General features: G+C 52.0%; 1 protein-coding gene across 3 annotated transcripts in view; it reads left to right on the top strand.

The window, feature by feature from the left end:
- The window catches only part of WDR37 (WD repeat domain 37), a 49578-nt gene extending 41382 nt beyond the window's left edge, over positions 1 to 8196 (top strand). For all 3 annotated transcript variants that reach the window (XM_012776759.3, XM_012776758.2, XM_012776760.3), the window contains 2 exons: positions 354 to 468; positions 3954 to 8196. In XM_012776759.3, coding sequence (XP_012632213.1) covers positions 354 to 468; positions 3954 to 4085 — 247 coding nt within the window. In that variant the 3' untranslated portion in view covers positions 4086 to 8196. The remainder of the gene's footprint in view (positions 1 to 353; positions 469 to 3953) is intronic.
- The last annotated feature ends 12716 nt before the right edge of the window (positions 8197 to 20912 follow it).

The raw sequence follows: 20912 nt of genomic DNA, 5'->3' as shown, positions 1-20912 counted from the left end.
CTCCCAGAGCCCCCGCGCTTGCGTGGCAGAGCCCTGGGGATGGGCGCAGACCGCCAGGGAATGTGCTTATCCCGCCTCCGACATGGCGGCATGCCTCAGACGCCTGCCCTGTTCAGCGCGAGGTCAGGCGGCGCGGCAGAGCCACAGGGTGGGGGGACTCACAGCACTCCCGCTTCCTTCCTGGGGGACCGACCCTGTGCGTGGGGGTATGTGTGGCTGGCCGCGCGTGCGTGTGTCCGTGCGGGGCAGGTCTGTGCGCAGCGCGTGAGCACCGCGTCAGCCTCTGTGAAGTCAGAGACTCACGGGGCTGCCGTCTCACGCACGACTCACTGTGTGTGGTCTCCCCTTCGCAGGATCAACGTCTGCGTCGGCCAGAAAATCATCGCCCTCCCCCACGACAACCGGCAGGTGCGGCTGTTTGACATGTCGGGCGTGCGGCTGGCGCGGCTCCCGCGGAGCAGTCGGCAGGTGAGGGGGCCTCGGGGCGCCGGCGGAGCGAGTGGGGCCTGGAGCTTCGTCTGGCGGCGTCACCGTCTGAGGGAAATGTGGTGCACGCCACAGAAGTAATTTTAAGCCTTCTAAGAACCACGTCAAAAAGGAGAGGAGAGGCCAGGTGTGGTGGCTCAGGCCTGTAATCCCAGCACTTTGGGAGGCTGTGGCGGGAGGATCGCTCGAGGTCAGGAGTTCGAAACCAGCCTGAGCAAAAGCGAGACCCCGTCTCTACTAAAAATAGAAAGAAATTAATTGTCCAACTAATATATATAGAAAAAATTAGCTGGGCATGGTGGCGCATGCCTGTAGTCCTAGCTACGCGGGAGGCTGAGGCAGCAGGACTGCTTGAGCCCAGGAGTGTGAGGTTCCTGTGAGCTAGGCTGACGCCACGGCACTCACTCTAGCCTGGGCAACAAAGCGAGACTCTGTCTCAAAAAAAAAAAGGAGACGAGAAATTAATTTTAGCAATATATTTTATTTAGCCATATACACCCAAAAGAATATGATTTCAACATGTAATCAATATGAAATATCAGAGATATTTTACATTCTTATTTTCTTACTGAAAAGTCTCTGGATGCTAAACTTTCATTGTGAATACTCGATCTGCACCTGGAGTTTATAAAATTTAAGGTTAAAGAAGTAGAGGTGCATACTTGAGTTCGGCCCTGAGTTGACACTTTGAGTGCCTTTGAGTTTGGAATTAAGCAACATCCGTGTTTGACGAGCTCTTTGGCACCTGCGCCAGTGGCTGCCGTATGGAGAAGCGCAGTCTCAGATATGTGCGCTGAATCTGCACAGACTGGGAGTGTGTGAGGCGGGGCGTGTGGCCATGGTCGGCCGGGAGCGGCCTCGGCGTGGTGGGGCCTTGGCAGTGGGGCCTCGTCGCGACAGGCAGCTGTTCTGTGACGCCACGCTCCTGCCGGTCAGGGTGCTCCTTGCTGGCCTCAGTGTGGTGGGGCCTTGGGAGTGGGGCCTCGTCGAGATAGGCAGCTGTACCGTGACGCCACGCTCCTACAGGTCAGGGTGCTCCTTGCTGGCCTCGGCGTGGTGGGGGCCTTGGGAGTGGGGCCTCGTCTCGACAGGCAGCTGTTCCGTGACGCCACGCTCCTGCAGGTCAGGGTGCTCCTTGCTGGTCGTGGAGGCTGGTGGGGCCTTGGGAGTGGGGCCTCGTCGAGACAGGCAGCTGTTCTGTGACGCCACGCTCCTGCGGGTCAGGGTGCTCCTTGCTGGCCTCGGTGTGGTGGGGCCTTGGGAGTGGGGCCTCGTCGAGACAGGCAGCTGTACCGTGACGCCACGCTCCTACAGGTCAGGGTGCTCCTTGCTGGCCTCGGCGTGGTGGGGGCCTTGGGAGTGGGGCCTCGTCGAGACAGGCAGCTGTTCTGTGACGCCACGCTCCTGCGGGTCAGGGTGCTCCTTGCTGGCCTCGGTGTGGTGGGGCCTTGGGAGTGGGGCCTCGTCGCGACAGGCAGCTGTTCCGTGACGCCATGCCCCTGCCGGTCAGGGTGCTCTTTGCTGGCCGTGGAGGCTGGTGGGGGAGCCGGGTGGCGTTTCTCCACATGTGTTCAGAGTCTGGACAGCACCAGCTCCCGCCAGCAGAACCACTCTCGGGAGGGGCGCCTGGCGCCGGCCCTTGGACAAATCCCCGCGCTCTGATGTCCTTTGACGTCAGCGTCCAAGGGTGGGTAGCGGAGGTGGCGTGCTCAGCGAAAACGCAGTGTTTCTCAGGCTTCTGCCTCGTGGAGCCCACGACACAGTCACTGTTTTCTCCTGGTCTTGTCTGAGCACCTTCTCAATCCTCATGTGGAAAATAAGCCAATTCCTTCTGCTGTTTCTGAATGAACCCATCCCTGGCCCGCCAGTCTCTGCGCTCTGCTGCTGCGCTCTGCTCTGCTGACACGGGCTCTCGGTGTGTGCAGCCTTGTACCAGGCGTGTGCAGCCCTGCATCAGACGTGTGCAGCCCTGCGCCAGGCGTGTGCTCCAGAGCTGCAGACTGGGGCAGCTGGGAGGTGCGTGGTGACATGGAGATTGCTCCGAAGCAGCGAGCCCTCCTTAAGGAGCACAGACTTTCTGGGCACGGCCTGTCCTCGGGCCAGGGCGTCCCTGCAGGTCTTCTGCAGCTCACAAGTGCGCTCAGAGTTGACCTTTGATCTTTTCCCTCTTTGAACGCACATCATAGAAAAATCACTCACGAAGTTAGAGTAGCTGAAAAAGCTTCCTGTCCATATTTATGGCAAAGCCATAAATCGCTTGTGCCGGGAGTTTTTCACATGTGACGGCTGCTGTCGCTGATGTACCCTCTGAGCTGCCGCGTGGGCACAGCAGGACGGACGGTCTCTGTTGAACGGGGTCCACGCATGCTGCGTGGAGCAGTCGTGCCACCTGTGAAGTTTGCGTTTCGAAGCACAGATTTATGAGAATGTGTATGACTTTAGTACTTGCATAGTATTTTCTCTTAAGAAAATAAGAAATTCCAAATAGTTCTTTGTGGTCTTAATTCCATGTAGACAATTTTATTTTTAATTTTCTGCAAATACCCTTGTTGGAATTGTAGAATTCCGCTGTGCTTGGATGCATTCCCTCCTTAAAGTGGTTTGTGAAATAGATCTGTTTTTAAGATTCATAACATCTGACTTCATTTTGAACTCGTAACACTTCTCCAGACAAATGTTTTCAGTGTCACGGGGTCAGTGGTTTATATTGTTCTAACTTCTTTCACTTACAGTTTTAGGGTTTTTTTTGTAATTTTTTTTTATTGTTTTTTTTTTTTTTTTTAGTTTTTCTCAGTTTACCAGTTTGTATTAATTTAGAAATTGTGGCGTCCTCAGGCGTAGCTTGGGCACGCGTGCCAGGCCTCAGGCACCATCCTGTGCACTGGCGTCCACACGCGTGTGCACTGATGTTCACACTATAAGATTTGTCAGATGTTTTGCAGCGATGTTTCCGTCGTTCCGACATTTCACTGAAATTCCTGAAGATGGCAGGAATCTATCTGAAAGGCCATTTATCTGCCTGCGTTTTATTTGACACCAAATGTGTGTTTTTAGCTCCTTTATTACCTTAACTGATCATTCGTTACGATGGGATTTGAGGTCTTTGAGTGAATTTCGTTTAATTCATCCTCAAACATCTTGTAGCCTCATTTGTTCATTTAAAATTTTCAGATTGGTCATTTACTTATTTTTTATGTCTGACTGGACTCTGGTTCATCTTCTTAAAGAAGGGACTGTGAGGGCCCGTTGCTGCGCTTGCTTGGTGTTCCGGCTCTGGTGGACAAGCCCTGTGGGTAGGGGTGAGGTGTGCGGAGCGGGCTGAGACGGGCCATGCAGCCCTGCGCCCCACTTTACTTTCTCTTAATGTGATCACGTTGGGGGCCGCAGTTGCTAACTTGGCTGAGGTCTCACAGACCTTGACCCTACAGGAGCGATGCGCTGACTCTGGTCTGCTTGCCTGTCGACAGGGCCACAGGAGGATGGTGTGCTGCTCGGCCTGGAGCGAGGACCACCCCACCTGCAACCTGTTCACCTGCGGCTTCGACCGGCAGGCCATCGGCTGGAACATCAACATCCCCGCCTTGCTGCAGGAAAAATAAGGCCACCGGCTGGCGTCCCCTGGCCTGGTCGTTTGCCGTGGACCTTTGACTGGTGCAGACTTTCTGCGTGTTCATCCGCCGATTCCGTGAGAGTCTGGCCCTGGGGAGGGAGCTCTGTCTGTGTGTCTCCACAGCGTGCCCGGCTTGCATGCCATGTACAGAGAAACGTGTGCTGTGTGTTTATTTCTGTCCTGTGTGTGTGTGTGTGTGTGTGTGTTGGCATCCTCTGGTCAGTGCAGGTGAAGCTCACCCGCCACGTAGCCCGTGAGACGCTCTCGAGCGGTCGGCGCTGACAGGCGACCAGCAGGGCGTTGCGTCCGTGGAATTAAATGTGAACCTGTGCACTTGTTTCGGGGCACAAGCCGTCTGTTGCGTTTCCTGGAATAATCACGCACGTCTGCCTGGTACCGGGGCTGACGGCAGGAATGAGCCAAAACGTCGCGTTTACCTCGGAAGTTTTAGCGTGCGCTGTTGGTTCAACTTCAGCTCTTAATTTCTGTTACAGTTCTGTAGGAATAATCTGGATTTTAGAAGTTAAAAAAGCAGCACAGAATGTCGAGTTCTCCACATTCGGAGTTTCTTTTGAAAAGAAAAGTTTTCTGCCTTTCTTTACAGAAAATCATTTCAATCTGCTGGGGTCTCTCACTAGAAAATTTAAAGATAGGATTCCAATCACTGATGTCAGACATTGAGCAAAATTTAAAGCACTTTAGTTTATAGCTGTGGTTATAAACAGTTTTCAGAAGTTTCAAACGACTCGTCCATTGAATGTGACTTGAAGGCCCTCCCCCTGGACACAGAGGTTTTCTCTCTCTGCGCCTCGGGTCTGCGTGTCTGAGCGGGCTCCCTGCCCGCGGGGTCTCAGAGCCCCCACACTACCTCAGAGGGTCCCTGGGCAGCCCCGCGTCTCAGTGCCTGGTGAGCGCGCCGTGAGCTGTAGCCGGAATCCCGGCTTCGGTCCGGCAGGCGAGAAGGACAGTCACGCCAGGTGTGTCCTAAGGGGACGGGTCTTCCGTTAGGCTCCCGAGGTGACAGCCGGGGCAGCCGGCGCGTGACAGGGCGCGTCTGGCTCCAGTAGCCAGGGTCCCTCCCGCGCTGACCCTGCTGCCGCATGAGCACGGCCATGGCTCTTGCCTCCTGAGCAGTCGCTGTTCACCTGATGTCCGTGAGTTTGCGTTTCTCTAGTTGCAGTTTGGTGAGGAGGCATCTCCGTTCTGCCCCTGTGTGTGCCCACCTGGAGGCTGGTCCCTGGGAGAGGCGGGAAGGTGACCTCTAACTCTGTCACGGTGACACCGTCCTGGTTCTTTGTGTTTCCCCCGTTCTGTGGTGACACGAGGGGCCCGGCTGGTACCCGCAGGCCACGCGGCGTGGTGCCTCAGGGCGCAGGGCGCTCAGGCTGTGCCTGGCGGGGCTCTCCCAGAGCGGGAAGCTCCTCACTGCTCGCGCCCCGGGGGAGCTGGTCTCGGCCTCGGATCCGCGTGTCCCCAAGATCCCGGAGGGGAGGGCGGGCCCTGGAACACGTGACAGTGACGTGACCCGGATCCAACATTGCTAACTGGGGACAGACCACACGTACTTCAGAGTCACCTCGGTTTTAAAGCTCAGACATTTGCTGTGTTTTTGAGCTTTGGCCTTCTCACCTGACCCCTCTGGTTTTGAGAGCCGGGGTCGAGCTGGTCGCTCTGGGCGTCCCGAGTGCGTCCTGCTTGTGGGGCGGCGCCGTGCCGTGCGGGTGTCGCCGTGCCTGGGCTTCCCTGGAGCCAGGACTGAGCCGCGCAGGCCGCCTGCCGGGCGCCTGGCGCTGACTCGGGAAGTCCGGGTGTCTTAGGACGGAGGTCGGGAACAGTGGGAAAGGTGCGTGGTTAGCTAAGTCAGACTTAAGAACCAGATCTCCACCAGAGTGAAAAGCTTTGAAGCTTTTAAAAATACACATTTGTCATGGCCACCGAGTGCCAGGCAGACTAGTGACCTTCGCTGCCGCTAACCGCTCACCTCCCCGCCAGCCGGAGGGACCAGCCCCCACCCAGAGAGCAGCAGGCTCCTCGCTCCCCTCCCCCGGGGCACGGCCCTCCGGGGCGCGAGCGGAGCTCTCAGGAGCTATGTCCCCTGACGCCAACCACGTGTCGTCCCCACGCATGCTCCCCTCCCGTGCAGCCGTGGCCGTGGGCGTCACTCAGGAGCCACAGGGAAGACTGGGGCGGTGCGTGTGCGTGCGTGTGTGTGTGTGTGTGGCTGGACGTCATGCCGGCCACACATGATCTCATTTGAGGTAGTGTTTGGACGTGGGAATAGTGTTGTCCTGTGTGCCGACGTGTCCAGAATTTCAGTTAATAATGGAAGGAAAATACGTGGTTACTGGAAAATGTGTGTCCACGCAGAATTCCCTAAGGGGCGTGTTGTCTCAGCCACTTTTTCTCATCAGTGTTGGTAAGAGTCAAGAACTCTGTACATATTTTGGAATCTGAAGAATCCTATGTAAATCATTTGTTACTTAAATCTGTGAAAAACAAGTTTCTTTGGAGGAAAATATGCATTTGTATGTGTTGTCTGGAATCAGCTGTTTTTATTGTATTGATGTTGTTGTTCTTAAGTGTCCATTGTCTTCATTGCAATATGAGATTCATTAAAACATCCATGTTTTGTGATTACTATTATAAAAAGTTCCACGTTACCGGGAGCCTCTCGTCTGTATCATTTTGTTATTTTTACTTTTCTTCGTTGTGCTTTGGCGAAACCTTGTCAGTGGCTATACACACATCACACAAGGACCCAGAAACCGAGCAAATATCATATCGCCCATTTGCACGACTCTGACTTTGGACTTAGGAATCCGTCGTTGGTGATTCCCGTCCGCCGACGTTAAGCGGGGCACGAGTGTGCTGCTTCGTCCCGCACCCCCGGGGGTTCTGAAGGTCTCGACAGCTGGACGTGACGTGGTGTGAGCAGCCGGCCCAGTCCCTCACAGCACCGCAACACTCGTGTTGCTCCTGTCGCAGTAAACGTGTCTGAAGGTGACAAAAAATTGCGGCTGTGGAAAGCAGGCGGCGTTTTCTGCGGGAGACGCACTGAGACGGCAGTGACTGGGCGTGGTCGCGTTCTGATCCCAGGAACCTGGGGGGGTGGTAGAGTCCTGCGGGTGGCACCCTCCCCACCGATCGCTTAACTTTCTTCCTTGCCCCTCAAACAGCATGTGATTATTTTCTGAATCTCATAATGACATCTGCAGTTAATTTAAAAGCTTGCGTTATATTATAGCGTAAAGAACCAAGAGGAGCCTGAATTCCTAGCACTCTGGAGTGCTGAGGCGGGCGGATCGTTTGAGCTCAAGAGTTGGAGAGCAGCCCTGTGGTCCCAGCTGCTCGGGAGGCCGAGGCAGGAGGATCGCTTGAGCCCAGGAGTTTGAGGTTGCTGTGAGCGAGGCTGACGCCACGGCACTCACTCTAGCCCGGGTGACAGAGTGAGACTCTTGTCTCAAAAAAAAAAAAAGAACCAAGAGGAAAAGGCTGGCATTGCTGTGATTTCATCAGGATGCTGTGTCTGTCTTCCTTACTGTCCACAGATTTCCCCCTGATTAGAATTTCATAAATTTATTCCAAAACTGGGAACACCTCAATTGTTATATGCAATATATAACATGTAGCTTATATTACAGTGGGAGGAAGCTGAAAAATGAAATCAGTTAAAAGTCTTGTGTAACATAAAATTAATTTTATTAAAATGTCTTTTGTTAAGCAGCTTTTGGTCAAAATGAAAACATGTTGGGTCTTTGGCTGGGTGCGGTGGCTCACGCCTGTAATCCTAGCACTCTGGTAGACCGAGGCGGGCAGATTGCTCAAGGTCAAGAGCTCTAAACCAGCCTGAGCAAGAGCGAGACCCCGTCTCTACTATAAATAGAAAGAAATTAATTGGCCAACTAATATAAATAGAAAAAATTAGCCGGGCATGGTGGCGCATGCCTGTAGTCCCAGCTACTCGGGAGGCTGAGGCAGAAGGATCTCTTGAGCCCAGGAGTTTGAGGTTGCTGTGAGTTAGGCTGACGCCACGGCACTCACTCTAGCCTGGGCGACAAAGCGAGACTGTGTCTCAAAAAAAAAAAAAAAAAAAAAAAGAACGCATATTGGGTCTTCGGAGCTGCAAGAGCTGTGTGGACCACACCTGGGGCCCGTTTCCTGGGGGTCCCGTAGGGTTTGTGGACTGAGGTAGGGACTCTGGGACGTGTGAGGGGTGACGGTCGGCAGAGGTGTCCAGAAGCGGCAGGGGCAGGTCCAGGCAGGGGTGCCGCGCACACAGGCGCGTGGGGAAGCTCACGGCGCTGCCGCTGTGCAGAGTGCAGCTGTGTGCGCGCCCGGCTGGTCTGGGCAGTAGCAGGTGCTTTCTCTCCAGAGGCCCCAGGAAGAGGGAGGGTTCCCTTCCCCGCGTATGGCTCCCCGTGGACACCCGCTGGAGACTGCACCATCGTCCTGGTGGGAGGAGCTCGCTGCCCAGGCCAGTCGGTGGCAGTGGATGGAGAAAGATGGATTTCTGGTCTGCTTTAGGTTAGAACAGCTAGTTCTTGCTGGCAGGAAGGGCTCTTTAGTCTGCGATTCAGAAGACAGCCATGAAAAACGCACAGCTCTCTGCAGGCTTTTTCTAGGGTACTTAGAAGGTGTTTCAAGCACTGACAACCTAAAATACATGGTAAGGGGCCGGGCGCGGTGGCTCACGCCTGCAATCCCAGCACTCTGGGAGGCCAAGGCGGGAGGATCGCTTAAGGTCAGGAGTTCAAGACCAGCCTGAGCAAGAGCGAGACCCCGTCTCTACTAAAAAATAGAAAGAAATTAATTGGCCAAATAAAAAAATATATAGAAAAATATTAGCCGGGCAGGGTGGCGCATGCCTGTAGTCCCAACTACTTGGGAGGCTGAGGCAGGAGGATCACTTGAGCCCAGGAGTTTGAGGTTGCTGTGAGTTAGGCTGATGCCACGGCACTCACTCTAGACAGAGGGAGACTCTGTCTCAAAGAAACAAAAACAAAAAACAAAACAAAACAAAAATACTTTTAAAGGATTTCCCCCTTTAAAAGAGATCCACAGTATGTTAGGAAATGTCACTCACAGTTCAGAGACGTTGTTATCTTCGCCAAGTGCATCTTCCACTTTGGGAACACAAGTGTCTGCGTTTTAATATTCATACTTCATAATTTGAATGTCGATAATATTCCTTTAACGTATCCTATATTATCACATCATTAAAAGAGTAATGTAACAATTCTAAGGAAAAAGAAGCGTGTGCTATTCCAGACATGGATAAAGTGAATGCTGAGAAAGTGGGGGGATGTACCCCAATGTTTCTTAACAGCAACCGGCATCCGTTTCAAACTTATCATCGCACAACTGTATTTTATTCACTCCAGAAATGAGTTCTTTTTCCACGTACAAACATACAGTTTTATTGTTCTAAGCTGTCTGGTGTTCATTCAGTGCGTACATTTCGCAGTGTGGATCACGAAGCCAGTTTTGTTCCGAGATAGCGTTCTTGACGAAACGGTCACTAAGGAAATTGTAAAAAAAAAGGCATTGTGTTACACTGCGTCGGAGTTGGGCTGTTTCCAAATGCATTTTGGAAGTCCTAGCTTTGAAACAGGAAATGTAATCAGAATTTCATTTACCAGGTGTGATCGTAAAACAATAAAGGTAGTTTTCTTATGTGGCCCATAAACCGGGCCTGAAGATAATCTCACATCCAGGAGAGAGTCCAAAAGTTGTGCTGAGCAATGGCCACATATTGGAATAAGAATTTATTCCCATAGTCTGTGTTTTGGGAAAACAGCATTTATTTGCATAGTGGATAAGGTCTGGAATATTTGCTAAACTTGTAATCGTTTTCTACAATGTGAATGTCTTCTAGCTCCGGAAGTGACTCTCAACAAATAATGTAAAAATGTTCTGCTGGTAAAATTTGTTTTTTCTTTTTCAGGAATAAAATCAATTGTATATATTCTCCAACCAATCCCTGTTAGGCGGAGCTAATTTTTATTTCTTCTCTGTGTTTAAACAACTTGTGGTGTGATGGATATACAACACACAGAACATATTTACAGTGTGAAATTTGGTGAGCTTTGACATATATTAACATATCTACCCGTGAAATCATCACCACAATGAAGACAGTGCATGACCACCCGAAAGAGTTCACTCTTGGCCTTCATATTCCCCTGAACACCCCCTCAGCCCACCCCATCCTTGGGGAGACACTGGTCTATTTTCTGTCACTAAAGGATAATTTGCATTTTCTAGAATTTTATATTAATGCAACTATACAGTATGCTCTTATTTTTGGCTTTCACCCAGAGAAATTATTTTGATATTAATTAATGTAATTGCCTACATCAGTGTATTCCTTTTTATTGTTGAGTAGGGTTTATCCATTACCCGTTGATGGACACTGGGATTGCCTCCACTTTTCAGCTATTTCAAATAAAGCTGGTGTGAACATTTGTGTTTAAGTCTAACATTGGCATATACTTTGGTTTCTCCTGGGTCAATTCCTAGGAGTGGAATTGCTGAACCGTATGGTTGGTATACTGTGTTTTTTTTTTTCTATTTCAAGACAGGGTCTTGCTCTGTCACCCTGGCAAGAGTGCCGTGGTGTCATCATAGCTCACAGCAGCCTCGAACTCCTGGGCTCCAGCAATCCTCCTGCCCCAGCCTCCCAAGTAACTGGGACTACAGGTGTGTGCCACTATGCCTGGCAGATTTGTAAATATTTTGTAGAGAACGGGGTCTTGCTATGTTGCCCAGGGTGGTCTCAAACTCCTGGCCTCAAACGATCCTCCTACCTCGGCCTCCCAAAGTGCTGGGATTACAGGCATGAGCCATTGCACCTGGCCTGTATTTTTAACTTTAAAGAACCTGGCCAGGCGCGGTGGCTCACGCCTGTAATCTTAGCACTCTGGGAGTCCAAGGTGGGCGGATTGCTCAAGGTCAGGAGTTCGAAACCAGCCTGAGCAAGAGCGAGACCCCGTCTCTACTATAAATAGAAAGAAATTAGTTGGCCAACTAATATATACATAGAAAAAATTAGCCGGGCATGGTGGCGCATGCCTGTAGTCCCAGCTACTCGGAGGCTGAGGCAGGAGAATCGCTTGAGCCTAGGAGTTTGAGGTTGCTGTGAGCTAGGCTGACGCCACGGCACTCACTCTAGCCTGGGCAACAGAGTGAGACTCTGCCTCAAAAAAAAAAAAAAAAAAAAAAAAGAACCTGCCATACAGTGTTTCAGAGTGGTTGTACTGGAAACTTCCAGTCTCTGTGCCGACGTGTAAAGAACTTTGGAAGTTGTCTCTGTCTCTCTCACAGCAAAAAAAAAGGTGAAAAAAATGTAGTCAGTGATTTTTCTTAAATTTATTGGAAAATGGAGGTCACAGGGCAAACTGCTGCCCCCAAAGTGCAGCAACGACAGGCAGATGCAGAGGGACAGCTCTCGTGGGACAGAGCTGCCGGAGCCGGAGCGGGAGGCCGAGGGGGCGGGAGGCTGGTGCAGGGCCGAGACCCTGGAGGCCCCGTCCGGGGTCCTCAGTCGCGTGGGCTTTGCTTCCGGAGCACCACGGGGTCCGGTTTGGGGAGGGGGGAGGGGAACGTGCCCAGCCCCCCCAGCCTCTGCCTCATTCGTGGCAGGGGGACAAGTGAGCACTGAAGGTCACAGCAGGTGTGTGGCCCATGGGCAGCACTGTGAGAGCCCTAGTCATGGGACTCTGGGGTGTCCCCAGCCACACTGAACCCCAACTACGGAGCCCCCCCATACCGCTCAGGGGCTGCTTCTGGGAGGACCCAGCTCAGACGGGCAGTGACATCAGCACCCGGCCACCGCAGCTGCCGGGCGGCAGCTGGACAGGAGCCTACGCTGTCCCTGTGCCGTCCCTTTCTGCACCCAACGTCACCTTTCCAGAAGCCAGGTCTGCCCCGGCCCCTCGCTTCCAGAACAATTAACTCTGGGCAGATAGCTGACGGCAGAGAACCCTTTCAAACCGCGGGGCCGGAGTCCTTAAAGCCGAGAGCCTGGCGTTCAGAGAGCGGGGCGTCTCGGGGATCAGCCGGCTACCGGAGCTGCCTGGCTGAAAATCAATTTGTCATTTCAGGCGGTTGGCTTGTTGCAGAAAAAAAAAAAAAAAGTAACAGGAAATAAGCAGAAGCTCGCAGTGGCTTTGAGGTAGGACAGACAATTCCGTGAGCGTTCTCTGCGGCAGAGGAAAGGGAGGATTTGCATTTGTAGAGATGTCCCTCCACTCTGGTTAGCACCACGGTCACCTGTGGCTTCTGACATTCGGACATTGTAGAACTGGGCCTGTGTTCTACGTAGATACCTGAGAGGCGGTGAGGTGAATAAGCCCAAGCCCAGTTGGGGAGCGATTGGGTGCTGGTGCTTCTAGGAGACCTTCCCACCCTTCCCTCCTTTCCCACCCTTCCCTTCCCTCCCTTCCTTCCCTCCTTCCCTTCTCTTCCTTCCTCCTTCTCTTCCTTCCCTTTCCTTCCCTTCCTTCTCTTCCTTCCTCCTTCCCTTCCTTCCCTTTCCTTCCCTTCCTTCCCTTCCTTTCCTCCTTCCCTCCTTTCCCTCCTTCCCTTCCTTCCCTTCCTTTCTCCCCTTCCTTCCCTCCTTCCCTTCCTTCCTCCTTTCCTCCCGGCTCTATAAACATGACGTCACCTCCTCCCCCTCCTCCTTTCCCTGTGACAATTCATGTCCCCCTGAGGGTGCAATTCCGTCTCCCACTCCCCAGCTCTCTGTAGCGCTGGGGAGGCTGTCCTGCCCTCACCCCCAAAGTCGTGGAGGCTCTGAGTGCCGCTGCCCTGAGAAACGCCTGCCCACGTGCCCGGCGTCCCTGGAGAAAAGCAGCTGATATTCATATGCACAGCATCTTCCCGGGGTTTCACTTCATCTGACCCGATCCTCACCTCGCCCTGCCGGGTACTCATGGCCCCAGTTTGTATCTGAAGTCCCTGAAAGAAAGAGTGATGCAGTCTGCCCAAGGGCACGGCGTTTGTCCATGACGTGACAACGCTTTCTGGTTCCACACGGCACCGAGTGTCCACCGCCCGGGTCTCACAGGCCGTCGCGTCTGTCTTTGGAGAGTCCGTCGAGGCTGTTTCCCAAGGCGAGTGGGAGATACCGGGAAATTCTCCCGGGCAAACCTGAGCCCGGAGCAATAAGGAGACCCCTAAATACAGAAGTTCCCAGGGAGCCTGGTTGCAGGTTTGGTCAATCAGTGTGTAGTTCTGGAAGGCTCCGGGAGGGCGGTGCCCTGCTTTGGGCAGGTCAATGTCTGTGTTCATGGTTACCATCCTTGGGCCATTTGTGCCTCATCTTTGCCGATTAAAACACTTAAAAAAGAAACTATAGAGGCTGGGTCAGTGGCTCACACCTGTAATCCTAGCTCTCTGGGAGGCCGAGGCGGGAGGATCATTTGAGCTCAGGAGTTTGAGACCAGCCTGAGCAAGAGGGAGACCCCATCTCTACTATAAATAGAAGGAAATGAGCTGGACAACTAACAATATATAGAAAAAATTAGCCGGGCATGGTGGCACATGCCTGTAGTCCCAGCTACTCGGGAGGCTGAGGCAGGAGGATCGCTTGAGCCCAGGAGTTTGAGGTTGCTGTGAGCTAGGCTGACGCCACGGCACTCTAGCCCAGGCAACAGAGCAAGACTTTGTCTCAAAACAAAACAACACTTAAAAAAGAAAAAGAAGAGAGCTGGCCCTTTAAGGCAGTGGCCTTCGGAAACTCTCTGTCCCTGAGCTCAACCCACTAAAGGCGCCTGATTTAGTGGCCTCAGGGAGGACGGAGGGGTGATCCATCACCGGGCTCCAGTGGTGAGTTTGTCCTTCACCACCCACTGCACACCTGCCACTTCTTAAGAATCGGAGCGGACTCCCGTTCCTTTCCTGGGGAACATGCACTTAGCCGAGACCTTTCACTAGGACAGTATTTCACAAACTGCATGTTTCATGCTCCTGAAAGGAATTCTCAACAAGGGCGGAAAATGCCGCAGGAAACGAGGGTTTCCCAGGCGAGGGCGGGCCAGGACTCACCTGCCTTGAGGAATGATCTGGAGGGAGGGGGTATGTGGAGTCACTGGGGTTTAAGGGGTCACTGGGAACCAGACCCCTCACTTCCGAGAGTGCTGGCTGTTTTCTCACAGAGGGTCCTCCATGGGTGACAGAAAGCCTTGGGTGCCAAGCCCGGAGAGTCGCTTATGGAGGTTGTGAAAGGTCAGTCCGGGAACCTCTCTCTCCTTTTGCCAATAAACAATCCCCCGCTGCCGTGGGGTATTCGGATTCCAAGAGCGTGGTGGCTCAAACCTGGTGGTGTGGGGGACATGTCACAGTCGTGACGCATTTGGGGTTCGTCCTGAACCTCATCTACACCCCTGGGGTTATTCCTGTTTAGTGGTCCTGACCCCGACCGTCCTCTCTGCTGGGGGAACTTCCCACGAGACTCAGGAAGTGAGATGCTCATGAGAACACGGATACGTCACCAAGAGGAGCTGCCCACCCCCCACCCCAGGATGGACGGAAGGTGCCGGAACCTCCCTGGGGCGAGCTCAGGGACCCCGCCCTCCGTTGGGAGGTCTCACGTGCTCTCGCTTGAGTTGGGCATCACTGTAGTTAACTCGAAACACGGAGATACACTGAGAACACGTGCGGGATCCCCACCCTGGCCCGAAGGCGTGTGTGGTGCAACGTGAGACCCGAGATGGGTGGGAGGAAGCTTCCAGACCAGAGATCTTATCCTTCATCCCTCGAGCCACAGCGCACAGTCCTGTGTTCGGCGTGTCTGTAATTTTGCACAATTTCTAGGCTGACAAGTGAGAAACCTAAGTTCCTTGAGCTAGCAAATGTACGTGCCTTTCCGGACATGTGGTGTCCAAACTTACATCCCCGGAAAGGGGCAAAGTGTTGTAGGGAAAATGCCCGAGTGAGCTCTGGAATGTTCGGTCTCAGAGCCGAGGCTTCGAACAGCCGGCCGGTGCTTTTTAGGGATCTCTCATGCCCCAACCCCTTCGGGCTTAGTGTTCTACAGGAACGTATCAGCCACACACGTGCTTCCTCTGTTGTGGCAAATTTGTGTAGAAGAGCCAGAACCTATTAAATATTTATCACGCTTTGTTCAAAGCGTTGCTATGTTCTGACTCCGTGGGATTCCCTTCAGGGATCCCTTAGAATAACGGGATAGGGCTTGTTTCCCGCCCCTGACGGTGTCAGGCATGAAGTGATTAATTTCATTCTGCACATTAATGAGAAGCTGATTGGAGGCTTGAAGGTGAGTCTTTTCTTTTCCAGCCTGTGACATTGTAGCCAGCTTGTTTACACTGAGGCTGCAGGGTAACATCTGGGCTAGCGACTGTCTCGCAGGCAGAACCCACCAATTGGCATCACTAAGTATAAAAAGGAAAAGGTTTTAGAACTGAATACGCCACTTCTTGGAGGCAGGTGGTCATGCTGTAGACTCCAGCCAAACCCACCCCTCGCACATGCCAGAGACCCTAGAACTCTACCCGATGAAAAAGACCCGGTCCAGGGAAGAACAATTTTACTTGTTGTTTTTATTCACTTAACAGAAACATTCACTTATCAGATATCACTGGGGTGCAATTTACAGAACTTAGGGCAAAGTAACATATGCAAATTCATATGTTCAGGTTTTAGAATTTTTTTTTTTTACAAATATTACAAATGTACATCCATTGGTACAATATTGCCATTCAGTCATGCTTTTTATGTACATACCTTCAATTAAGAATTACTATGTATCAAGTTCATTTTGCTTAAAAAATGCTGAAAATTAACTGGGCACTGCTGGGAAAGTTTTTTTTGTTTTTTAACAAGTGCGTGTCCTGCAGAGAGGCAGAAGTCGAGGGCCTGTGAGACAAGAGGCACTGGAATCCCCCCCGGGAACTTATGTTTCTTTTTAGGTGAGGCATCATCCTTCCAGCTTTGATTTTTAAAACGATGAGTTAGGCAGAATGAAGGGGAGGGAGAGAAAAGGAAGAGAAATGGAACCAAGAAGTGGGGTTGTTCTGGGAGTGAGCAGAGTGGCGGGTTTCCCAGAAACAGGTGGGAGCAAAACTCCCTCCAACTTCCACAGGCATCGTCCGAGCGCCAGCACCTGTTGTACTTTTGTTTCTGTCTCCTCACGTGCCCGCAGCCTCCCTCTACTTTATGTGATTCAGAATTTGTGGGAGAAGCTTGACAGGAACAACCAACATCCCCGACTTCCCAGGAACAGCCGAACTGCAGCTGCAAGGATGAGCCAGAACCATGGACAGCACAGCCCCCCCAATCCAGCAGCAGGTCAGGACCACGGACAGTGCAGACCCCATGGGAGGGCAGGACCACAGACAAAGCAGACCTCATCCAAGAGGTGGTCAGGACCACGGACAGCACAAAGACCCCATCCAGGAGGGGGCCTGGGGGGGTCAGGACCACAGACAGCACAGGGCCCCACCCAGTAGTGGGTCAGGACCACCGACAGTGCAGACCCCCCCCTCCGCCCATTGGAGTCAGGACCACGGACAGCACAGATTCCATCTAGGAGGGGGTCAGGACCATGGACAGCACAGCCTCCCCCATCCCGGTTGGAGTCAGGACCACGGACAGTGCAGACTCCATCTTGGAGGGGGTCAGGACCACGGACAGCGCAGCACACTAAACCCCCCGGGGCATCAGGACCACGGACAGCGCAGGGCCCCATACAGGAGGGGGTCAGGACCATGGACAGCGCAGCACCCCCCCCCGTGGAGTCAGGACCATGGACAGCGCAGGGACCCCATCCAGGAGGGGGTCAGGACCGCGGACAGTGCAGAAGCCCCCTTCCCTGCACCCCTGTGTGGTCCTACGGCTGGCCCACTCCCTCCACCTCCGAAACTCTGCCTCTGGGACCCAGGAAATACCAGCGAGACCTCAGTGGGCAGTTTGTCCCAGCTGAGAGCTGTCCGAGCTACAGCCTTTCCCGCAATGCGGAGCTTCTAAGTTTCCACTTACAATCTTGAACTCTGCAAAAACTCAAAGCTGGTACAGCCTTTGGGCCGTGCAGGACTCTGCACACCTGATCCTGGGCTGAGTGACAGACTCTGCAAACTCTGTCAGGGAGGGGCCGGGGACCCAGGAAACGGGCAGTGTGTTTTGCTGAGTGTTGAGTGACACTTCTGCCCAAAGACATGGCCATAGTGATCATGTGGTAGTACATAGAAAGAAAGGCTTCTTCTAACTTCCCTTTGGTCTCTCTTTGAAAGTGATTTTATTGTATTTTGGACCAATTCGATTATTTTATCAGAATGGCTTCTTAAAAAAATGGGTATATAAGTTTCCCTAAATTAAAAATGTCTAAGTTTCAAATATCTTTTAAATTTTTTTTTAAAACAAGATACTATAGACACATTCTTGAAATTTATAATCTAAAAATAGGATTTCATCAAAATACTCTAACTATTCTATTCTGGGCATCGATATACTATGTATTTACTGTGTATGGCTCTCCAGGCGTGGTAAACACTATACCAATAAATAAATAAATAAATAAATAAATAAATAAATAAATAAATAAGCATTTAGTTTTATTCATAAGAACAGGTTCCTGTGAACAGAAAGCTATGTGGAAAAAATATGAGCTATGCATCTGTCTGAAAAGTAACTGAGCTCGACACTTCTGAGGAGCAACGAGCCTCCTGGCAGAATGAGTCGTGGCTAGAAGGGTATATACAGATCTAAAGAGAGTCACGAGAGTGAAAAGGAAATGATAGTTACAGACCTGCAAGCTCTTTCCTTGCCAAAAACAAAACCCCAAGAAATCCCAAACTCAATAACTTGACATTGTTGCGCATTGCTGTGGAATCTTGTTCTGGAGACAGATGCAGAGCCTGTTTTGCCGGATGGCCTTTCCCTGGGTCCTGTGGCAAGGCTCTGCAGAACCAGACGCTGACTTTTTGACTAAGAGCCAGGCAGGAAACCTTACATTGCCACCCCCGCCCCGGTAGTAAAGCAATGCGTGTTTTGGAGGCAAACAAGGATGAGGTTGGTTCTATTTGGACTTTCACAGTAGGGCTAAGTAGTCATGGAAACAGAACACAGAAAATGTGAGGACAAAGGACTTTGGCCACCAGGCAGCATGAAGCACAGGGAGACACAGAGGTGGCCATTTGGAGGCAAATTCAGAAGGACAAGGAAATGGGGTGACTGAGATCCCTGCATATTCCCTGACTATGTTCTATCTGACTTTTGTTTTGCTGTCATTTTTTTCCAGGTTAACTAAAAGTTACACCTTGTCTATTTGTATACCAAATGCTCTCCTTAGAGAAACCTCACTTGGTGAGGTCTCTGTGCGCTTCTCGAAAGTCTCTAATTCGGACGTTGAACGTGCGGGCAGACCTGGCCCAGGAGCAGGGCTAGGACGTCCCTCTGAACAGAGAGGCGGGCGCAGAATCCAGAAGCTTCAGGGCTGCCACAGTGTGCACTGAAAACTCTCCCCTTGCTATAACCTTCTCTGCAGCAGAAGGTCTGCAATCTCCCCTTCTGAGGGGTCTCCTGATGATTTCATAAACTAATGCACATACTGAGGCTGACAGGTGGCGTGGAGTTCATGTGTGGCTTTCCCCAAAGTAGATGTTTATATTTTTGCAAAATGCGAGCTGTTTCTGGAGAGCCGGTGCCTTAGACAAGGTGAATCGTGACCACGCCGTGTGACTCAGGCATTGCAGGATTATCGCGACGGGGGAGGTGAGCGCCCTCCCAGGGGCTGGAGTCAGGTCCTGTGTCTTTCCTGCGATGGCCAGGACCCCCAGAGTCTCCTCACTGCAGAAACAGCGTCATTTGGGCACGGCGGTCTAAAGCACACGTGCACTCCTCCCGCCGGCATCTCCCCGTGTTAGTAACGTGAGGCTCAGGCCACGGACGCAGCCAGGGGTCGGTTGTGTCTCCAACGCGCTCAGAGAAGCTCCCAGTACCTCGACGGAGAGAGTCGGGGTTGCAAACCAGCCCTCACCTCTTTCCGGTTCTCCGAGCTTCATGCCGGTGATGTCAAGACACTCGAAATGGCTATACACTGGCCGTTCGAGCTTAGCTTTTGCACGGAATTAAGATTTCGTTCCCTCATTTTCTTTTTCTTTTTGAAAGACGAAGATGAATTTGTTCATTCACACAAGCATTTTCGTTATCTTTTGAAACTTGGTCTCGAAGAAGTCGCCCACCCGGCGCCCACTTCCTTTTCTCTAGATTACAGCCATCCTCAAACTACGGCCCGCGGGCCACATGTGGGTGTTTTTTTGCCCGTTTGTTTTTTTGCTTCAAAATAAGATGTGTGCAGTGTGCATAGGAATGTGTTCATAGTTGTTTTTTAAACTATAATCCGGCCCTCTAACGGTCTGAGGGACAGTGAACTGGCCCCTTGTTTATCTTTTTATTATTATTAATATTTTTTATTTATAGACATTTAAGTGATCTTACATAAACATGGCCCCCTGTTTAAAAAGTTTGAGGGCCCCTGCACCTGGAAGAACTCACTCGAGGGACAAATGTGGCCTCGTGTTGTATTAAATCCCAGGAAAGGTTTCTATCTCCTCACTAATATCTCTACGTTTTTATGATCTTGCAACAGATAGCTGCGCCTCGACTTGTTTCGTTTTTGTCTTACGGTTGAGGCGTCTGTAGTTTGTAGCTCGTGAATGGCCACAGCGTGAAGCCGTCCTTGCGTCTCTTGGCAGGTGGCAGCCGGAATTCTAACCTGGAAGCCCACACGGCAGAGGTGGCCAGACTACCTCGCCCTGCTGTTTAGCGTAATGGATCTTGGATATTGATTTTTTTTTAATTGGAGAAATTAGAGACCTGCTAACTAGCGTGAGCACTGTGAGACATGAGTTCCCAGTGGTGAAATTAAAGCAATTCAAGGTATGTGGGTTGACCCAAGCTGTGTTAGACAAGGGCCTCGGCCCTGCGTGAATCTGGTACCTCTACTATGGAGTGACATGACACTGTGGGCTGGAGCCCCGCGGTCATGCCTCCAGCTGGGTCTGACTCTGGCTCCCCAGGGGATAGAGTCCCCCCCTCCCGAATTTGGGCAGCTGCTTCAATCGAGCAAATTTTTCCTTTTCTGTGTGCAATCTGGTGATTGGAGAACCTAAAGGAACAGCAAGCCTGCCGGTAGCTGCTCAAGCCAAAAGTGAAGGCTTGCTTTGATTTTTTTTGGTGCGTGCTTGCTTTCTAATAAAAATTTAGTTTAAAAAAGTCAGAATCTGGTCAAGGACTTGGTTTCCTTATTTACCTGGTGGGGGGGGGGGCTGCAGGGTGGTAGCTGACCCGTGTACGGCTCACGCATTGGTGTTGAGCCCGCCTGCCTGCAGAGAGGCCGGGAGCCGAGACGGCAGCGTCGGTTTGCGCCAGTTTTGGACGCTCCGTGAGCAGTAAGTTCAGAGGTCAGGTTTCCTCAGGTCACTGATCTGAGCTCACCGGCGGCCGTTTCTTCGCCTCGGGGGAAGGTTTCTGTTTCTCTGGTTCTATTTTGGGTGTTCTTTAATATCATGCATGGTAAATGGGTTCTTTGAAAGGAGGTGGAGTGAAAAAACCTAAACGAACAGTGAAAATAACGGGGGCTTTCTCACTGATTTCTTGGGGAGGGAGGGAGCCCATGGCTTTTCTCTTCACTGTGGCTTGTCTTCAAGTGTCCCCGTGACGTGTGTGCCGGTGGGACCCACTCGCGCCACTCGCGCCGCCAGGGAGGCGTGTGACACGGTGCCTGAGGCCGACCCCTAACTGGTGACGACTCAGCCCCTCCCCCCGCCCGGACAGAGAACCCCCCTCCCTGGGGAGA

The sequence above is a fragment of the Microcebus murinus genome, chromosome 25 (assembly GCF_040939455.1).
Source record: "Microcebus murinus isolate Inina chromosome 25, M.murinus_Inina_mat1.0, whole genome shotgun sequence".
Lineage (NCBI taxonomy): Eukaryota > Metazoa > Chordata > Mammalia > Primates > Cheirogaleidae > Microcebus > Microcebus murinus.
The sequence above is the reverse complement of the archived record's forward strand: the minus strand, read 5'-3'. Positions and strand labels throughout refer to the sequence as shown.